The sequence below is a fragment of the Ambystoma mexicanum genome, chromosome 9, assembly GCF_040938575.1.
Source record: "Ambystoma mexicanum isolate Mex_15411 chromosome 9, UKY_AmexF1_1, whole genome shotgun sequence".
Lineage (NCBI taxonomy): Eukaryota > Metazoa > Chordata > Amphibia > Caudata > Ambystomatidae > Ambystoma > Ambystoma mexicanum.
In genome coordinates this window covers 256857703-256879029 of record NC_090931.1, presented here as the reverse complement: position 1 = coordinate 256879029, position 21327 = coordinate 256857703, and the positions used below count along the sequence as shown (strand labels likewise).

Here is a 21327-nt window from a genome sequence, read left to right as displayed (position 1 = left end):
TGGGCAAAGAGGAGGGGCCTCAGGGTGTGATTGTATGCAAGGTGACATTGAAGAACCTGGAGAGAAACATTTTACCAGACCCGGGTTCGTGGACCGGTAATAGAGATGGCACTACCTCTAACAGTAGATGGGCACAAAATATGGCTATGCTGGTAGATTCTGAGCTGAGTGAGCAGGAATGTAGGGCAGAACCAGTAGAATTTTGGTGACCAGGCGAAGGATTTCTTTAGACACTCTGCTTCTGTATTGTTAACCAGTAATGTTTCACCATTAATGGAGAAGTGTGGGTTCAGCCGGGGCATTCTCGATCAGCTGATGTTAGTGAAGGATCTACTCAGGGAGCCATAAGTAATATGCGTCACCATAGCTCAAATAAGAAGTGTAAGGAAGGCATGGTATCAAAGTAAGACAGACACAAGTGAGCACAGTTCAAGGGTGTGATAAAAGCCTGTCTAAACCTAAATCTACAGATGGGAGCAAGCTACGACCATCAAATAATAATAACGCAGTCCTAGTGGAGTCTCGCCAAAATAAAAGGGTCTATACTAAAAGACCTATTGCCAATCCTTACCAATAAATACGAGTAGTGTGGAGTAATGTTCATGAAAAAGAAATAAGTGGTCACATAAGTCAGGATGTTCAGGCTGTTGGCCTCCCTTCCCCATGTTTTCAGCACAGGACAAGGCGGTTCACTCGAGCATAGCACACTATTGGGCTCCTTCGGCATGAAGACACAGTTCCATTAACAACATCAGGGCCTTCTGTGCCCAAGTCCATCAAAGTCTCTTGATTCAGAGTGCCTTATGTACCAAAACAAACAAAAAGTTCCTTTACAAATACTAAAGTAATGTGTGTTACCCATCACCCGTGATCCACCTCAGCCGGGCGTGGATCCTTTTTTTTAACCACAATCTTTAGTTTGGATCACCCACTTCTGGGCTCAGATCCTCTTCTCCAATGCTAATACAATATCTTTTCTCAGATGACTCACGGTTCACCCCGGATGCCCCTCAGCCAGGCTCAGATCCCTTTTACACAATTAGTCTCCCTCAGCTGAGCTCAGACCAATTGCAGTTCATATTAGCTATCGAAGACTGCACAGTGTTTAGCTTGACCCGTTGCAGGACCACTTCGATTTCACTGTTCACAATTTTACACTCTCAGTTGGATACCTTAGAGAGACCTTAGAATGAGCACCCACGTGGTGCCAGACCCCTCTGTATATGGTATCTATCTTGGTTTCAAAAGTTCAGTCACTCCTTGGATATTCAATTATATTTGCGTCACTCATCACATACGCCTCACACTCTGTTCTTTGCAGATTTCTTCATACAATGTTGCCGCTTGCAACCTTGGTTCTAACACAGTCCAGTCTGCTATAAGTCTCCCCGACTCACCGGCTCTGTTGACTTTACTGGTATTGCATTGTTGTAGGTGCCAAGGACAGTACCACAGTGGCAATCACTCCTCCCCGCCTTGGCTATCGATGCGGGAGAGCCCTAGGTAACTTCGACACACAATGCACCTTTCTTCAGCTTTAATTCCCGCTCTTATGTTTCTTAGTCTTGAGGGCTTGTGAAAGTAGCTGTTTTACTCCAAAAAGGCCAAGGGCAATTCCCTCTTTGCAACCCTTTCTGGTCTTGCCGTCTTTCTCCTCTTATTAAACTGCCATCTCGGAACTGCTGCTTCCTCATGTATTTTGCCTTGCTCAGAGTGTGCTTTCATGCTCTGCCTTTTATCTGTCTGAGGAAGTGTGATGGAAGTCAGGTGTGTGTGATTATCAGTAATTGCCTGACTCTGCCTGACCCCCTTGTGTTGGGACATGTCACGTATACGGCTCGGGTGTTAGTTCGTTTTCTCTCACAGTGAGCTGTCCGTAAGAAAGTGTTTGTGTCGGGAAAGGGGCGAGGGGGAAGAGTTCCTAAGTATCCTACCTGGTAAGATGGGGGAAAAGGTGTTCCACTCCCATTCCCAGATGGCCCTTCATCCAGGTGACCCCCTGCACTGGTCCACCCCCAGGAACTGGATCCAAAAGCGATGTCCCTGTCCTAGCTACTTGCATGACAGATCCCTGGGACTAGGGGGTGAGACACCTTCTGGTTTCTCACAGAAGTCACCATGGCTTCAGTGGCAGTGGCTTTATGGCTCTGGTAGAAAGAACAGAATTTTGTGGCCTTGCATGAGGGTATACAAATAGCTGCTAGTATTCACAGTGATCCTGGTGACAAAGTGAAGTTGCTGTCAAAGCAGAACCCCATGCTTTAAATAGCATAGACAGGGAATGGGGAAATGCCCATACTAGGGGGAACACATGTGAGGGCCTTACAGGTTGGCTCTGCCACCTGCACAGAGTCTCTCCCTCTTGTCAGAGTTCAGCTTCAGCCATTGAGGACCACCCAAAAGTCAGTGGCTTCCATGCTAACCGATGAAAGTGCTTAACATTGATCTAGATGGAGCAGGATCTGTGTGTGTCTGTGGCATCGAAGAATTGAAGGCAAAAGCTGTGTAATGAACAGTCTGTTACATGTAAGGCTGAGTGAAGGAGACAGAGGATGCCTGGAGGATAGGGCTGCAGCTATCGCTGTTACGGAAATACAAGATTTGAGTATGCAGAGGTTGGGATGTAGTGACAGTGGATATTTTGGGGCCATTGGCTATGAGAGGAGCTCAAGGGAACTGTGTGGTGGTGGATGCCTGATGTGGATGCGTAATGAGGTAGATTACTGCAAAAAGGATTATTTAGTTTCTAGAGACAGTCTTCTGGCAAGAGGGTTTTCTGAGAAAGATCATTTTGTATACTGGTCCACAGTTTGTGGGTAGAGATTTTGAAGAATTCTTGGAAGATGATGGCATTCAACATGCAACAACAGCACTGAAACACCCTAAAGGTAATGCTGGGGTAGAAAGGTTTAATAGGACCTTAATCGATGCAGTGAGGATCGCATCAGTTAGGAGAGGTGATTGGGTGCGGGCAGTGAAGGAAAGGGTGTTTCAGTATAGGTCAGCATCACCTGATACTATGGGGGTGTCACCATTTGAGAGTTTGAAGAGAAGGAAACCAAACACGAGACTGTGCCCAGGATGGTTGAATAGGGCAAAGCCTGTAAGTGTGAATGAAGAGGAGAGGGGAAAAGGAAAGGGAAGATGCCAAAAGAGAGATATGACAGGTTGAACTGTGACATTAGGTCAGAATAAACAAAATGTATATAGTTCGACATTATGCAGCCATACATGAGATGTGGAATGTGAGATAGGATTCCAATCTCAAAACTCAGGTGATTAAGAACTTGGAAGGTTTGGATTTGAAGTGAGGGGAGTTGAGTGAAGAAGAGGGTGGATGCAAGGAGGCTAGGCCTGCTGCTATCTCTTTAACTGAAATAAATGGTTTGAGACGTCCTACCATCTAAACACCCTGTCTTAATAAGTACCATGGAATGGGAGGTAAAGACTGAAAAGAATGGGACAGACAGCAGAGCCCTTGGTGACTTCAGGAAGGGAAGAGGAGGTGAATGTAGTGTTGATTACTGGCGCATCCAGACAGTGTTAACCTAATACAGGCTAAAGCATAATTTGATTTATGCATATACATACTACCAAGAGTGATAGGTTGCAGGCCACGTTTCCCTCCTGCCATAACAATATTGAGTGTGCCGGTTAATTCAATGGAAACCGTGATTGTAGGATGAAAGTGCAGAACTGAATAGATTATTATTTTAATGATTCAGCCAACCACTACATATGAACATATTCTAGTTAAATAGTATTGTATAATGTTTTAATCCTGTAAATCCAGTCATATATTCTCCAGTATACCATGCCTATCATTCACTTTCATTCTTGTTTAATGCAGGAGCTTTCCTGGATGTGATTGTGAGATGTGAAGTCTCCCGCGTGCTACTTCTCATGCTCTTACAGGTAAACAACACTCATGTGTCACTTATAAGTGAGGCTACTGGATTGTGTTTTTCTATGATGTGAGATTTTGCATTGTTGCAGCATATCATAAATGGCCCATGTGCTGGCCTATGCTATTTGTGCGACGTAGTGCCAGGATTTGTGAGCCATTTTAATAATGATCTCCTCATTCTTCTGACTGTTGCTAATACAACCTAGAAAAAATAATTGGATGGGCGAAGAGGTTGTCTTTTTCAGTTGCAACCGCTCCTTAACCCTGAGCATCAGGTCATTATTTCAGCCGACAAGACATCTCACAAAGTGAAACTGAAGGGCTCCACTGATCACACAAGAGAATCATTTAAATGAAAAATATAAGTGAAAAGTTTTTCTTAGCTTAAACAACACTCAGTCTGGCCTCTTGTTCAAAAAGAAGCTGTAATACTCTGCAGCTTCCACTAGATGTCGGCCTATGCATAGCTTGTGAATCTAAGCAGATACAAGCATCAGAAATAAGATTACGGTGAGGAATATATATATATATATCTGTCACTAACAAAAACATTGTTAAAGGGACGTTCTGGTTAAGTTGCACTAGCAAAAACCTATGAAATTCTATGGAAAAACGTTGTTACAGGGACGTTATAGTTACAGGTAAAACCGAAATCCCCCTGAAATTCGCCAGTTATGGTATGCTAAGCAACCATAACTCACGCCACCAGTGTGCACTGCAAGGACTAACACACATGACATCAAAGATGCCATCACAAATCGCATTGATGACATCACTGATGACATCACATGTGTGGCTGCCCCTTTTTTTGTTCACTGACATAAGTAGGCCAGGTGCTTTTCTTCAGTACCAGTCAGGAAGTAACAATTCAAAAGTTGCTACCTTTGTGTATGGCACCCTTCTCATATGTTCTTGCACTACCTTCCTCAGGGTTCACTCACATCATATGATATATATAGATATAGGGGAAGAAGAAAGCGTAAAACACAGCAATCATTTCTGTGCATGCAGGTAATCAGTTATGTTATGAACACTTTCCGGTAATACTGCTTGTTGTTTGCCTACTATATTTTCCCCGTATAGACTCATATTTGTATGCATTGTGGTGTCTACATGTCTACATGTTTTCTGTGCAGTAGTGCAATTAAGTAGTTATTAAGGCAATGGTAGCTATCTCTTACATGTTTCACAGTACCCAAAACTCTAAAACGAAAGCAGTCATGATTTCACTATGTAACATGGGAAGGGTTTTCAAGATTACACTTCTATGGGGCGTGGTGCAGACAATGGCTACGTGTCCACATGAGCAATACAATGGTGTGTATAGCAATGCATTGCTCAATGAACTACCTATCTCATGATAGTTCTTCCAATGATCTTAGATAGTTTTCGGCCACCATTACAATAACAATCCCTTATGGAGGCTTTCCATGAACAGTATATGCACATTTGATGTCATCAGTGGATGTCATCGATGCGATTTGTGATGGCATCTTTGATGTCATGGGTGTTAGTCCTTGCAGTGCACACTGGTGGTGCCATTTATGGTTGCTTATCTTAAAATAATTGGCGAATTTCTGGGGTTTTTTGGTTTTACCTGTAACCATAACGTCCCTGTAACAACGTTTTTGCATAGAATTTCATAGGTTTTTGGTAGTGCAACTTAACCATGACGTCCCTTTAACAATGTTTTTGTTAGCGAATTTCATAGATTTTTAGTAGGACACTGTAACCACTACGTTGCTTTAGCATAGTGTTTTCTGTAAAGATGATAGCTGTTTGGAACTACAACGGAACCATAACGTCCCATTAACAACGATTTGCTACTGATTCCTTGGCTGCCCTCATGATTAACGTGTGAAAAGGCCAAATTGTCTGGTGTATGTATCAATTTGCGCTACCCCTTCCTTTTCCGAATAGTGTTGGTGTATTTTAGCAATTACAGATGTACATGGTAAATGTTGATATGTTTGAGTAGTTTCTCTTTTTGTGTTAAAATTGTATGGTGAATCTGTGTCGCGCAGTACTGGCCGAGATGAGTACAGATGAGAAATATGGACGTTTCCTAGGTAGACTCCTTCTGGTCGGAGTATGTGCAATCACACTGCAAGTATCAGTAGGACTCCATTAGTGGCCGCATGTCTGCATCTTCTAATGCACTTTTAAGTAGTTGTGAAAGCGCACGTGTATCCGTTCCCCATCTAGACCCTTGCATAGGTCATGCACTGTGTGCTGGTAACACCGGCCGTATCACCAGTACTATGGATTCATACAGAAGGCTACTGCATTTCAAGTACTCCTGCTGAGTACGTGGGTGGCTCTGCAAACCTACCAATTCGTGGCTAAGGCATGCCTGACTGTATGACGCCCACCGGTAAACAAGGAACAGCAACCTGCAGTGTAATATGGGCGTGTTAAATGTTGCATTAATTTGATTGATGTGCTGCTTGCCTTTTCATGACCCGTGATCAAGACACATCGTGTATGCACTGAGCAGTGTGATGGAAAGTGTCAAGAGGTCGCCTGCGGGTCCAACAGTTGAAGAAAACCTGTAACTGCAGGTCGGACAGTTTGCAGTGAGTCTGCAAAAAGGCAAACCTGCTGTGACTTGGTCACGCAAATACCAGTGCATGTAAAGGCAAGTAAGCAAACAGTACAATATGCAGAACGCAAACAATCTTAGTGGTGGTTAGAAAGTACTGTAGCTGCATGTGCCGCACAGAATAAATGGCTTCCTGCTCCACGTAATGAAGCTGTGTTTCGCGTTGTTGTAAACATCTTGTATTCCACAATGTATGCATCTGCGAGAATGCTACCCCTAAGACTAATGGCGTAGCATGAAGTGTTTGTACTGCATGTGAAGACAACTGAAATGAAAGCACAAGAGACCAGTGGGCAGTCTACCGCCCTTCCAACAATTACGTAGGGTAATTTCATGTACAGCATTTGCCACATATGCTGCGGGCAACAAGAGGGACACTCCTGTAGGGCAGCAGAGCTCTAAAACATCCTTGCAGACCATATGCCGCACTATAGACCCTTACCCGGCAAAGGGCAGTGTGCTGCAACGTGCTACTCTACAGAGGGAAGGTACTTGGAAGTGCATGGGAAGGGTCCTTCCAGCAGCATGACAATGACTGTGCCTATGTTAGTGAAGGCCACCCATTAATTTCGTCTCTCGGCATGTCCCCTATAATATCCATGCAAGTGCTGCCCCTTCTGTACTGGGCCTTTGCTGCTGTTCCTTTTGTGGCGTGTGTCAGAATACCATAATAAATGGAAATGAACTTCCAAAGAAAAAAAGGTAATTAAGGAAAGCACCTTATAGAGAGGAACAATGGAATTGCCAATGAACGGATGCAGGATGGGAGGCATGGCACTGTGCAAAACACTGTAGTTCAATCGGTTAGAAAGGGGGTCTCTGTAGAAAGAGGTTTCTTTACGTGTTGCAGAGCGTTTTCAAGAGTGTCAGTGCGCAACACTTACTACAACATTTTTTCACTACTTTCAAGAAGGGGACCAAGGCAATTTGGATGGGGTGTGCATAAATCAGGATGGCAGGCATAGTAAGATGAACGTTATAACTGGGGAAAACTGTTTGTGCTTTTAAACATCATGTTATCATGTTTGAAGTATGCCATTGGCACATGTTGTACAAAGGCAATGTACTGCGCTTGCTCCATTTGCAGACCAGATTGAAAATGACTTGGCCACATCAGTATCTGCATAATGCGATAGAAAGTTATGCAAGAGATCAGAAACAAACGCATGTCCTGGGCAAGTGCCCCCTTCAACGCAAACGGCACTGAAACTCATGTAACATGCTGTGCAATTTTCCCTCCAAAATGAACAACAATAATATTGGCTTGATTGCGTGTCACCAAAGTGTCACACGGACAAACCAGAATCAGTCACTTCATTGTAGGGACTGCATAGCACTACACATCCACATGATAGATTCCAAAATGAGCAGCCACTGCACAGTGTTTTCCATTCACTTTCAGCCAATGTATTGCAAACTCCCCAAAAACCTGCACGCTGTGGCTCTTGAAACACACAGCCATAACCGCACCCTCTGCATTTCTGTTGACAAATACATTGTGTACCACAGTGTGTGCCTACACACCACACCCATAAACCTAATTGACCAATCCCATAGCCTGTACAGGCCCATTTGTATGGGCGTCATCTGCAAAAGGGGTGTATCTAACACATGCCACTCTTTAACTATCACAATATTCGCTGACCTTTTGTGCTGTGCATGCGCAGGAGTGGGGGAATATCTTTCAACCAGGGTAGGGGACATTGTTAGTTGTGGCGGCTCTTAAAAGAGCCTTTGGTTTTTTTGTTTTTTTTAAGGTGCTTCCATGGAAACACCTTTTTTTGCAGTTTTTATAAGTATTTGTGTTTTTAACGTCCGCTCACATTCTTACAATAGGGTCTTCACTGCAGCCTGTAGATTATGAAAGAAAATGTAATTCCCACTGGTCGACAAAGACATGCCATTTCCTTTGAAAAGGTGTATATATCGAGAACAAATGTCATTCTCACAGGAGAACATCCCAGCAGCACTCAAGAAGTCACACGTGCTTCTATTGATGAGACCCCTTCTGACCTCAGGCTGGCGACAGGAATCATTGCAATAGTTCCACACTATTCTCGGGGGACTACATGAGAAAAGGACCTTGGCAGTGGGAAAAATGTGCTGCACTGCTTTCATCATCTTCTTCAGTTGATGGTACACACGGGAACAAGGCTTGGAACCCAAAAAGAAGGCTCCAAAGTGCACGACCACAACATGTACAGGTCCAGAAGTGGCCATGCGTTGACATTCTACAAGCACTCCGCTAAAATAGCACGCTCCTACACAAAGGCTCCACTCGCCCCAAACCGAAATTGCCAAAAAGCCTTCTTGGAAGGCATACACGACCAGTTCGAGGGGATTGTGTCCTCCGACGTATTCCACATCTATGACAGTAATGACCACAGCTGTGCTGCTTCGCAAAACTTTCTCAGCGTAGGCGTCCTGCATCGATGACGTCGATAAGCTGTCCCTCGATGGCCTCCGTCGAGGGTCGACATCACCGGATGTTATATCTAGGACGCACGGTGCCCGTAGCCTCAGTTCCGTTTTTTCCACGAACATGTTCGCTTCGAAATATCGGCACGCTTGATTCTTCTTGAAGTCGGGCTTCAAAAAGTGTCAGGACTGCGGTGCCAAAATGTCCATCACGGCCCCGCATGACGTCTGCCTCTGGTGCCTCAGCGAGAGCCACGCCACCGACGACTGCAATGACTGCCAGTCCCCGACATCGAAGGCCTTGTGGGAGCGGAAGAAGTTATCGGTAGGTAGGGTTTCTAAACCCCGTAAATCGAAATCTGCTGGGCTTTCGACCGACGACTCGAGGGGTGACTCTCTGCATCGGCGTAAATCCAGGGGGTCTCGGTCTGGGAATGGGTCCTGCCATTCCTCTGCCTCTTCTAGGCATTCTCTGAAGCGCCGTCACCGGTCGCCTTCCCTGTTCTTGTCGGAGGACTACGCCAGATGGCGGGTGATTTGTCCCACCAAGTCTTCATCGCCGGCCGAATGGAACGCATTCTGCCAAGAGATGATGGCGATTTTCGATTGCAGGGCACCGTTCCGTCCGCGCCTTCGCGAGAAGCCAGCAAGGAACGAGCTAGAGCCACCGCTCGCACGCCTTTGGGCTCAGGGGGTCGGCGCAATCATTGGGAGCCGTCGGGGTCCCGATCGGACATGGTTGATCGCCATAGCCGGGCCAGGTCCCGGTCCTCGACTCCGTCAATACCGTCGGAGCCTGTGAGGCCTTTCAAGAAGGTATCGACGCCGCCGGTGCCATGTCCGTCGAGGGACTCTCTTGAGGCTCCGGCTTCGAAGAAGTTGTCGACGCCATCGGCGCCGAAGCCGTCGAAGGACACGCTCGGGGCTCCGGCTTCGAAGCAGTTGTCGAAGTCATCGTGCCTCGCTTGACGCAGATTCCATTGGCACCCTCAATGCCTTTTGAGGAGAATTTGCCAGAGGTGCCTCTGAGGAAGGCTCTCTTTAAGTCCTGCTCCCTCGTCCAGATTGGATTTATTCCAACCTTTGGATTATATTTCAGAGGTGGAAGAAGGGTCGGATGAGGAGGGTGTTGTACCTCCTGAGGTTCCTGATGACCTGTTGTCTGGTCACAGCCAAATGGAAGACCTACGTCCGTCCTTACATGACGCCAGTGGTCTTGACACCTCCCCGGAGGTTGAGTTTGGTAGGCCTGAGCCTGGTACACATGCCGAGTCCTCTTATAGGCGTCTCATGTCAAGGGTGACTGAGTACTTGGGGTGGTCTGCTCCACCAGTTGATTTTCTGCACGATGATCTGACAGATATCCTAGACCAAGGTCCACCCACTGACCCGGTGTTGCCATTTCATATGACCTTGCAAAGAAGGGTGGCGCCAGTTTGGACTGCTCCGGAGAGTCTCCCGGCAGTGAATAGGTCGCTTCCGAAAAAATACTGTCCAGCCAGTGGTGACCCCTGCTACTTGTCTACGCACCCTACTCCGGAGAGTTTGGTGGTGCAGGCGACTATGGCCCCAGCGAAGCAGGTTGCGTACCCTACCATCCCTCCTGATAGGGACGACAAGCGCTTTGATGGTTGGGCGAAGAAAGTATTTTCATCTGGGGGTATGGCTTTAAAGGCAGCCAACTCCGTTTGTGCCTTGGCAAGATTCACTCACACTCTGTGGAATTGTGCATCTTTGGAGGCTAAACATATTCCCTAAGGGGAGGAACGGGATGGTTTTCTAGCCCTCGTGCAAGATGGCAAGGATGCCATGTGTGAATCCGTTCAGTCGGGTCTGGATGTGGCAGACTGTGTCAGCCGGTCCATGGTGGCGAGCACCGTGATGCGCAGGTTTGCGTGGTTGCGGAAGGCGGGGTTTGCTCCTGATGTGCAATCCCGGCTTCTCAACATGCCTTTTGATGGTGTCCATCTTTTTGGCAGCAAGGCTGACAAGAGCCTTGAGAGGTTGCAGAACTCCAAAGCTGCAGTGAGTGCTGCAGTATGACAACCTCCGCCTTTTCGTCCTAGGGGACAGCAATGGAGGGGAGGTTCCTTTCGATACTACTCTTCCTTTGGTAGATCCAGAGGAGCTGCCAGCCAAAGGGGCCACCGTAGGAGCACCAGAGGTGGAAAGCAAGGTACTCGAGGTGCCAAAGCCGCTCGGGCAGTTGCCTCCTTGCCCTCAGGCACTGCCGCAGTCGCTTCCGCTCAGTCATGAGGTCATTGCCCATGGTTCGCCGGTTGGGGGAAGACTGGCACAGCATCTTGTAGAATGGCGTGCCATTACTTCAGATGTGTGGGTTCTGGAAATCATAGCCCACGGCTACTGTCTTCCTTTCCGGCAGAGGCCTCACGACAATCCACCGGGGAAGCTCTCTTTGAAGCGTCCGGATCCGCTCCTTGCGCAGGAAATCCTATCCCTGCTGGAGAAAGGCGCCATGGAACTGGTGCCTGTAGCGGAGAGGAACAAGGGATGGTATTGCCCTTATTTTTTTATCCTGAAAAAAGACAGAGGATTGAGACCCATCATGGACTTGTGTGGTTTGAACCAGCTCCTCAGGAAGGACAAGTTCAAGATGGTTACTCTTTCTCAAATCCTCCAGGCCCTTCAACTTCAGGATGGTTGGTGTCTCTCGACCTCAAGGATGCTTAATTTAATGTGCCGATTCATCCCAAGCACAGGATGTACCTGAGGTTCGCGGTTGGCGACTTGCATTTTTAGTTTCGGGTCCTGCCGTTCGGATTGACCTCCACCCCGAGGGTCTTCACCAAGCTGATGGTGGTGGTGGCAGTGCATCTCAGGAAAGGGGGGATTCACGTCTACCCCTACCTGGACGATTGGTTGATCAGGGCGCGCTCTCCCGAGCAAGCCCTGGATCATTTTGTCAGTCACCTGCCACTCCCTTTACAAGCTGGGCTTCTCCCTCAATTTAAAGAAGTCCCATTTGACACCTACCCAGCGGCTCCAGTTCATCAGAGCAGTGCTCGACACATTCCTGGGGCAGTGTTTGCCTCCCCAGGTGAGGGCTCATCACATTCTGCAGATGGTGGACAAGTTTCAACATGCCCAGAGTCTCCCGACGTTCGAGTTCTTAAGTTTCCTCGGCCTCATGGCATCCTGCATTTTCCTGGTGCCAGAGGCCAGGCTGCGGATGAGATCTCGGCAGTGGGCTCTCAAGATGCAGTGGTCGCAGTTCTCCGGCAGGATGTTGGATCACATTCAGATTCCGCCCTCGGTCGCACAGGATATTCTTTGGTGGGCCGTCGAAGGAAATCTGATGAAAGGTGCTCCGTTTTGGCAACCAGGGCTGGAGATGACGATTGGGTTGGGGAGCTCATGCCAACGAGCTGACAGCCAGCAGCCGTAGGTCCCCATCGGAGTCCAGACTCCACATCAATCTGTTAGAGCTGCCGGCTGTCAGGTTAGCCCTGAAGGCTTTTCTGCCGTCTGTGCGGGGGAAGAATGTCCTGATTATGACAGACAATACAGTGGCCATGCACTACCTCAACAAAAAGGGGGGGGCAGGGTCACTTCCGTTATGCAGGGAGGCGATGCAGCTCTGGTTCTGGGCCATCCAGCAGGAAATTTCAATCTCAGTAGTTCATCTGGCCGGAGACGAAAACGTGGCGGTGGACGCTCTGAGCAGGCAGAGCGCGGTCTCTCAAGAGTGGGAGCTGGCTCAGGAAGTTCTTTTGAAGATCTTCGCCCTTTGGGGAACCCCACAAGTGGATCTCTTCGTCACTAGTGTCAACCGGAAGTGCGAAAGATTCTGTTTGCGGGAATTTCCTCCAAGAGGAACCTTAGTGGGCGCGTCCCACTGCTGTACACGTTCCCTCCAGTCACCGTCATTCCGCAGGTGTTGCACAGGTTACAGAGGTTCGATTCCCGGATGATCCTCATTGCTCCGGCATGGGCCAGGAGAGCGTGGTACCCGGACCTTCTAGACATGTCCATCTGCCCTCCACGCCGTCTTCACTACCGAGACGATCTGCTCTCACAGGAGGGTGGTCGAGTTCTCCATCCAGCGGACAAGTCTCTCAGCTTTCATGCTTGGTATCTGAAAGGCTGATGTATAAGGATTGGGACCTCCCCGAGGACGTGATGGAGGTGTTGCTTTCAGCCAGAAGGGCAGCAACAAAATCCCTGTACCATTGCCGTTGGAGAAAGTTCTGCGACTGGCACAGGATACAGTATGTGGATCCTTTCCAATGTTCCATTCCTTTGGTTCTGTCTTTCTTGCTTTTGTTAGCCCACAAAAGCTTGCAAATGGGTACCATTAAGGGTTACCTGGCGGCGCTGTCAATATTTTAAGCGCTGGTCTGAGGAGTGTTCTTATTTTAAGATTACTTTTGATTTCTCAGTTTCTAAAAGGATTTGAATTTGGTTCTAAAGTTCTTAATGGGAGCTCCGTTTGAGCCCTTACATTCTTGCCCGCTGAGACTGTTGTCTTTTAAGACTATTTTTAGTTGCAGTTACTTCCGCACGCAGAGTGAGTGAGTTGCAGGCACTTTACGCCAAGCCACCTTTCACGGTGTTCCATAAGGATAGGGTTGTCCTTAGGGTTTGTCCTTCTTTTCTTCCGAAGGTTGTGTCGGAATTTAATTCAAGCCAGAAGGTGATTCTTCCGGCGTTTTATCCTCCTCCGCATCCTGGTAAGGAAGAGGAGAGGCTCCATAGGTTGGACCCTAGGAGAGCTTTGAGTTTCTATCTCTCACGGATGTCCCGGGTCAGAGTGGACGATCAGCTCTTTGTTGGATACGCTGGAAGGCGTTTAGGTCAGGCTGTTTCCAAGCAGACGTTGTCTAGATGGATCATTTTGACGATCGCTGAATGTTACCGTTTGGGGGGTAAGGACCCTCCAGTAGGCTTACGGGCTCACTCTACTAGGGGTGTGGCTGCCTCCACTGCTTTGCAGAGGGGCGTTCCTATTCGCAATATTTGTGAAGCAGCCACATGGGCCTCTGTCCATACTTTTGTGAGACACTATTCCCTGGACTCCATCCATGGGCATAATATGGCCTTTGGTAAGGCAGTCCTCTATTCAGCAATTTGATTGGGCATTCTAAAATTCAAAATTCTTTTCCCACCTCCATACTTTGGTACTGCTTTGGGAGTCTGTCATAGATGTGGAATACATCGGAGGACACAATCCCCTTGAAGAACAAGTTACTTATCTTACCTGGTAATGTTCTTTCGATGTGATGTTCCTCCGACGTATTCCACATCGAACCCTCCCAGCCTGCCCCTCTACAGAATTTCTCATGGGATTACAGCTTACGTTTCCGCAAGACTTTCTGCAGTCATACTGGCAGGAGATTGGTGTCACACGTTCTGGGGGAAAAAACTACAACTGAGGCTACGGGCGCTGTGCGTCCTAGATATAACATCCGGTGACGTCGACCCTCAACGGAGGCCCTCGAGGGACAGCGTATCAACGTCATTGACGCAGGACGCCTATGCCGAGAAAATTTTCCGAAGCAGCACAGCTGTGGTTATTACTGTCATAGATGTGGAATACGTATTAGGAACATCCCATCGAAAGAACGTTACCAGGTAAGATAAGTAACTTGTTCATCTTTCACAAAGGCACCGCCTACAATGAAAATTGTGCGTCCTGCCATGTTTTTCCATTGGCTAGCATGGTGAGAAGCGCAGAATGTGGCACGTGCCTTTCCCCAAGTACTGCGAGGGCCGCGCCCCAGTAAAGCTGCAGGAGTCCTTCGTCCTATTGGCATGCTTTTCTGTGACGCACACCTTGAGAACCTGACAGGACAATCCCTACAGTCCCATTTCCATAGGCCAGCATGGTGAGAATTGCTGAATGTGGCACGTGCGGTTTCCCAAGTATGGCGAGGGCCAGGCCCGAGTGAAGCAGGAGTCCTTCTTCCTGTTGCCGCACACCCTAAGCCCCTGATTGGACAATCCCCACAGTCCCATTTCCATGACTGGCACCCGCAAAATCCCCGGATGTGGCTTTCGTGCTGTGTGCGGGCGTGGGGGAATAACGAGGGTAGGGGGAGTTCGGACTACAGGCAGCTTTTAGAAGAGCCTTTTTAAAAAAAAAAAGTTTTAGATACTTCTACAGAAACACATTTTTCGTTTTTTATTTGCTTTTGTGTTTTCTTGTGCTCATATTAGTACAGTAAACTCTTCACTGCATCGTGTAGACGGGCAAACAAAACTGCACTGCCATTGGGTGACAACAAAATGCAATTTTCTTAGAAAACTCTGCATTTCCACAACTAATCGGGTCATTGTTGCAGAAGAACAGTGCACGAGCGGACAAAAAAGTATACATGCTTCTGTTGATGAGACAACTTCCTGCGTCTGGCTCGGAACAACATCCATGAGCAGTGGCCCCTACTCTTCGTGGTATTATGGATGAGAAAAAAAGAACCTTGGCGGTGGGAAAAAGCGTCTTCACGACATCCAGCAATCTCCTCAGTCTACAGAACAAATCTTAGCAAGCCAGGTAACCCATGCCGTCGTAGTGGATGACGATAACATCTACTGCTTGATAAGTGGCTAGGTCTTCGCAAAGTGCATGCATATCTGCAAAATTGCACTCATACACAGTGTTCCACAGTGCGTCCACTCCTACCAAACCAAAAATGCTGTCAAAGTGTCTTTCCAGGGCATAGTTGTGCAGATCTATGACAAAGGGCTCACCTACAGTCAACACAATGCGTTTTGCCATGTCAGCCACCCTCACTACGCAGAGTATAAGAAATATCAAGCTGGCTAGGGGATTAGGGGATTGGTTCTTACATCGTAGATTAATAAAGGTTCTTTTTATTTTTTTATTTTTTTTTAAATTTAGCTTTATTGGTTTTACGAGAAACAAAAAGAAGCAAACAGTATTCAAACAAGATCATACATCTGCCAGAGGTGCAAGTCGAACAAACAGTGCATAGTAAAAACAGTATACTAGAATCTCTTGGTAGTGCGACAGTCCCGGTTGTCTGGAAGAGTCTCATCGACTGTTCGCCAAAGCCCACTCCCACCCCCCTCCCCCACTTGGGTTAGTGTATCTCACAAGTATAATAGTTTGACAAAAGTGTTAGTATCATATGATTGACACAGTGTCGCATCTGATAGTACCATGGTCTCAACCTTTGTAGTGATCCTTAGGTGTGGCTTCATTCGGTCGGGTTTTTTTGGGGGCTCCTCTGGTTGGGAGTCATGAGTAGACGTGATATATGTATTCATGAAGTCCATCCATAGAGTTTCGCATTTCACTGATTTATTGTGCAGGGAGGCAGTGATTGTTTCCATTACATGAATGCTCGTGGCCAATTTAATCCATTCGGTCTTACCTGGAACCTGAGGGGATTTCCACTTGGTTGCTATTAGGGCCCTCACAGCCAGTAATAGCTGGGGAGCCAGGCCTTTGACCCGGAACCAATCCTCCTCAACTCTCTCAAGGCCAAACAGAACAAGGAGTGGGTCAAGTTCTCTATGGATGTCATCTACTTCTTTGATCCATCCCAGGACTTCAGTCCAAAACACTTTGATGTGCGGACAGCTCCACCACATGTGCCAGTAGTTGGCAGTTTCTCCGCAATTTCTCCAGCACTTTGGGCTCATGGACTGGGACATTTTGGAGAGTCGAATCGGATCATATTGCCATCGGTGTAGGAGTTTTATTGCATGCAGCTTATATTGGTTGGATATGGAGGATTTAGGTGCAGCTCTGCACATTAAGTCCCATTGTTCGGGAAGTATCTCTTCGCCTAGGTCTTTTTCCCATCTGGCCCTAAGGAGTTCCGTGTTCCCGCCGCCTGCACCCAATAGCGTTTGGTACATTATTGAGATAAGGCCTTTCATTTCCGCTCTAGAGTCTAGGAGTTTCTCAAAGGCGGTAAGATCTCTTCAGTTTTTCCCTCCATTCGGTTCTCGTTAACACCCCTTTTAGCTGGATGAAGTGGAATGTCGATAGAGTGCCTATCCCCAGTGCCGTTGTCAGGTCAGGTAGTGTGATAAACTCATCTTTTTTCTGGAGGTGTCCCACCCTCTCCAGTCCTGCCTCGTACCATGACTGGAACGGGATTTGGTCATTTATGCTAGGAGACCACAAGTGACTGAGCGGGGATGGCCAGGTGGTGACTTCGCGCATCTCTTTCCCAGTGCGCCATATAGCCCATATGGTGGATAGTATGGGGTGGTGTTTAATTCTCTTCTGGACCCGTTGGTATGGCGACCACAGCCACTCTGCCACCTTTGCGGGGGACAAGTAGTGGTTGTCCATCTGGACCCATTGCAGGTGTTTGTGGTCTCTGAAGTGTGGGATTAGGAGCGCAACTGAGTGGCATTGTAGTATTTTCTCAAATCGGGAAGCCCTAATCCACCCCTATCCTTGGGGAGAATAAGCATGTCATAAGAGATCCTCAGTCTTTTTCCCTGCCAGAGGAACCGCAGCATGATCTTACGGGCATCCACGAAGAATTTTTGGGGTATCTCTATCGGTAGCATCTGAAAGGGGTAGAGGAAACGGGGAGGCATACCATCTTGACGGCATTGATGCGCCCCAACCAAGAGATCGTCAGTTTGCTCCATTTCTCAAGGTCTCTCTCAAAGCTTTGAAGGAGCGGGGGGAAGTTAGCCTCATATAGTTCGTCTAGGGTTTTGGTGATCTGTATGCCCAAATATCGTAATGTTGTGTGTTCTACCTTGAGTCCTAAGGGGAGGAACTTGGTGTCATTATCATCTGGGGTACCGCGTAGTGGAAAGAGTATGGATTTGGACATGTTTACTTTAAACCCGGAGAACCGGCCATATTCTTCTATTAGATTTAGGGCATGTGGAATGGAGCTCATCGGTTTCGTTAGGTGTAGAAGGATATCATCAGCATACAGCCCTGCTTTGTATTCCGTCCCTCCCAGGCGTATTCCCTCTATTCGGGGGTCGTTCCTTATTTTTTGGGCTAGGGGCTCCAGGGAAAGTGCAAACAGGATCGCAGAGAGTGGGCATCCTTGTCTGGTCCCCCGTTGCAATTCAAACCATCTGGAATATTCCCCGTTCACAAATATTGATGCTTTGGGAGAGGTGTATATTGCTCGCACTCAATTTTGAGCCTATCCCTACTTTCTGGAGTACTGCACCCAGGAAATCCCATTCCACCCTATCAAAGGCTTTTTCTGCGTCAATCGATAGGAGGGCCGGGTCATCTGATATACTGTGCCCTGCGTGGACAAGGTGTAGAGTTTTACGCATGGTGTCGGCGCCCTGCCCCCCGAGGATAAATCCCACCTGGTCAGGGTGGACCAAATTAGGCATTAGAGTTTCCAGTCTGGCTGCCAATACTCGTGCGTAAATCTTCGCATCGAGGTTGAGGAGGGAAATGGGGCGGTATGACCCGCATAATTTTGGGTCCCTACCTTCTTTAGGGATGACAGTTATGAGGGCTTTCTTAAAGGAATCTGGTGCGATCCCAAAACTCATCTCATTAAAGAGCTCCGTGAGAAAGGGTGATAGCTGCTCGGCAAAGGTCTTATAGAAGCCTGCCGTATAACCATCCTCGCCCGGTGACTTCCCCAGTGTAAGCCGTTTGATCGCCTCTCGTGTCTCATGTTCGGTTATTGGGCTATCGAGGAGTTCGGACTCTGTGTGTGATATTGTGGGCATAGTAATTGGGGACAGGTAAGAGGATATATCGGGGTGAGCCGCAAGCAGCTCAGAGGTATATAGGTTTTCATAAAAGGTGGCGAAGCTCTCGGGTATCGAGTGGGGTGGATGTATCGCGGGGTTGCTGGGCTCTTTTATCTCTTTCACCTTGCGTTCTTCCCTCCTTTCCCTGAGCCTGGCGGCTAGGAGTGCATCAGCCTTATCCCCCTTCTCATAATATGTCTGTTTCAGGAATTGTAGCTTCCGCACCACCTGGCCATGTTCTAACAGCCGTAGTTCCTCTCTTTTACGTTGGGCCATGTCGAGTTTGGAGGAGTCCACCGTCGTTTCGTCTCTTATTCCTGCTTCCAGCTGGTATATTTCTTTGCAGAGTTTGTTTTCTACAATTTTACGCTCTTTTTAGAGGAGCCCTCACATATTAATATACCTCTCCACGTGGCCTTCCCCGCTTCCCAGATCACCTGTTTGGAGACCTCCCCGTTGTCATTCATCTTGAAATATTCTTCGATCTCGGTTTCCATTTCATTTCTGAACGCCGCGTCGGTCCAGAGGGACTCGTTGCATCGCCAGGATCCCCCAGCGGCAGGCAGGTCGGCCCAGTCGACGTCTGCTAGGACCATGTCATGATCTGTCCATGTTGTTGGGACAATGTTGGTATGACTTGTTGACCTTGCAAGGTCAGGTGCGAGGAATATATAGTCTATGCGTGAGAATGTGCGATGGGGGTTCGAGTAGAAAGTGAAACCCCCTTCGTCAGGATGTTGTTTTCTCCACACGTCTGGTAGATCGTAAAGTTCCATCATGGCAGCGAATTCAGTGCGATCCCTCCTATGCTGGGCCCGCGTGTCGTGGTTGCCTGGCTTCCAGTCAACAGTTGGGTTCACACACTGATTAAAGTCGCCTCCTATAATGAGGTGGCCTGCAGTCTCTAGTACTATTTTGGGAATCGTCTTCCGAAGAAATGCAGCTTGCCTGTTATTAGGCGAGTATATGGTAGCGATCGTGACCTGAACTCTTGCGATTTTCCCCACTATCAGGAGGGTTCGTCCACTCACATCCGACCAGGTCTTTTCTAGCTCAAAGCCTACTCCTTTCCTGATGAGGATCCCAACCCCTCCCTTTCTGAGTGGGCCAGAGCCCCAGAATTCCAAACCCCCCCCGCCCACCCCGATTCCCCAGGACCGCTCGCTCCTCTCCTCTGGCAAATTTCGTCTCTTGTATGAGGAGAATGTCAATGCCGGATCTTCGGAATTCTCTGCGCACTAGCGATCTCTTAGTAGGGGAGTTCAGTCCCTTCACATTGATAGTCCCAATTCTGAGGAGACCCTTGCCCTTAGACTTCTCATGTGATGCCATCAGCGGTTTGGAGACTAGGGTCTCTCACCATCAGCGAGCAGAGGGGCAAGTGGGTGCCCTGTGTCATCTTGGCTGTGATACTTCGAAGCAAACTTATTGTTATCTGTACATGTCCCAAGTGTTCGTTACCTCTCTCCCCTGTTGACGGCGTCTGGGACAGACTGGATGAGAATTTGCAGTCCGTCGGCGGACCATCAGTGGGGACCGTGGACCTATGGTCCCGAGCAAATTTACCATCGTAGCTTAAGGGTGAGCCCCCATCTCTTCTCCCTTTCCCCCAAACATTATGCAATTTTAACAGTAATAACAATAAACATATGAAAGTTTCAACGTTACGTGTGGCTTTCAGGACTTTCCACATGAGTCCACGTCATCTTCCATTCCTGGGGGGTGCTCTGTCCGCAGCGTGTGATTCCGGTATGTTGCATCCCTCGTGGGAGACAGTGCCACGTGTTTTAGATGTGACTGTAGCTAGCACAATTCCAGCGCGGTTTCTTTTGGTTAATCATGATCGGGGGTGTTGTTGGGGCGTCTAAACTTTCTCGATCCCTTTACCCTCTTGCGCCTCGGGCCCTGGAGCTCCCACTGCGATCCCGGTCGTCCGTCGTCGCCGCCTTCCTTGCTCCGCGGGTCTGCACCGAGGAGATCGGCGATGCAGTCTTTGATCTCGTCTTCAGAGCGTAGAACTATTTTCCTGCTGTCGTGCTCGAATGTAAGCGAGAAGGGGTATCCCCATCTATACCTTGTTCCCTGATCCTTGAGCCATTTCGTGAGGGGGCTGCAGAGGCGTCTCAGGGCTAAAGTTAACGAGGATAGATCTTGGAAGATGGTGATTTGAGCGCCTCCCATTGTGAGCGGGCCTCCAGACCTGGCCTTCTCCAGAATTCTAGCTTTGTCTTGGTATGGGTGAAACCTGGCCAGAACAGACCGCGGGCCGCCGGTTGGTCCACCGGCTCTATGTATGCGTTCGGTTTTGGGCTCGTCGATGTCTTCATCGGCGGTCAATATTCTAATGATGTCGTGGATGGTGTCTTTGAGATCTTTTTCAGTTTCACCTTCGCGTTCCGGAATGCCGAAAAAGCGGAGGTTATTTCTCCTTTCTCTGTTTTCTAAGTCATCCATCTTAAGCCTCGCCTCGACTTCTCTTTTTTCGATGTTTCGGATCCGTACGTCCATCTGAACCTCAAGGGTGTCGATCGAGGCCTGGTTATTTTCCACACTTTCCAAGCGTTCTTCGAATCTGTCCATCCTGAGTGATTTTGTCGATCTTGCCGCCCAGGTTAGCTGCCATATTTTTTATTTCGTTCAAAAGTGTGGCGATGTCACCTTTGGTGGCGGCGGCACCCGCTTCTGATGGGTCCGTGGTCATTGCACCTTTAGA

General features: G+C 48.1%; 1 protein-coding gene across 3 annotated transcripts in view; it reads left to right on the top strand.

The window, feature by feature from the left end:
• LOC138487934 (40-kDa huntingtin-associated protein-like) overlaps positions 1-21327 on the top strand; it is a 567453-nt gene that overhangs the window by 411206 nt on the left and 134920 nt on the right. For all 3 annotated transcript variants that reach the window (XM_069614571.1, XM_069614572.1, XM_069614570.1), the window contains one exon: positions 3851-3915. In XM_069614571.1, coding sequence (XP_069470672.1) covers positions 3851-3915 — 65 coding nt within the window. The remainder of the gene's footprint in view (positions 1-3850; positions 3916-21327) is intronic.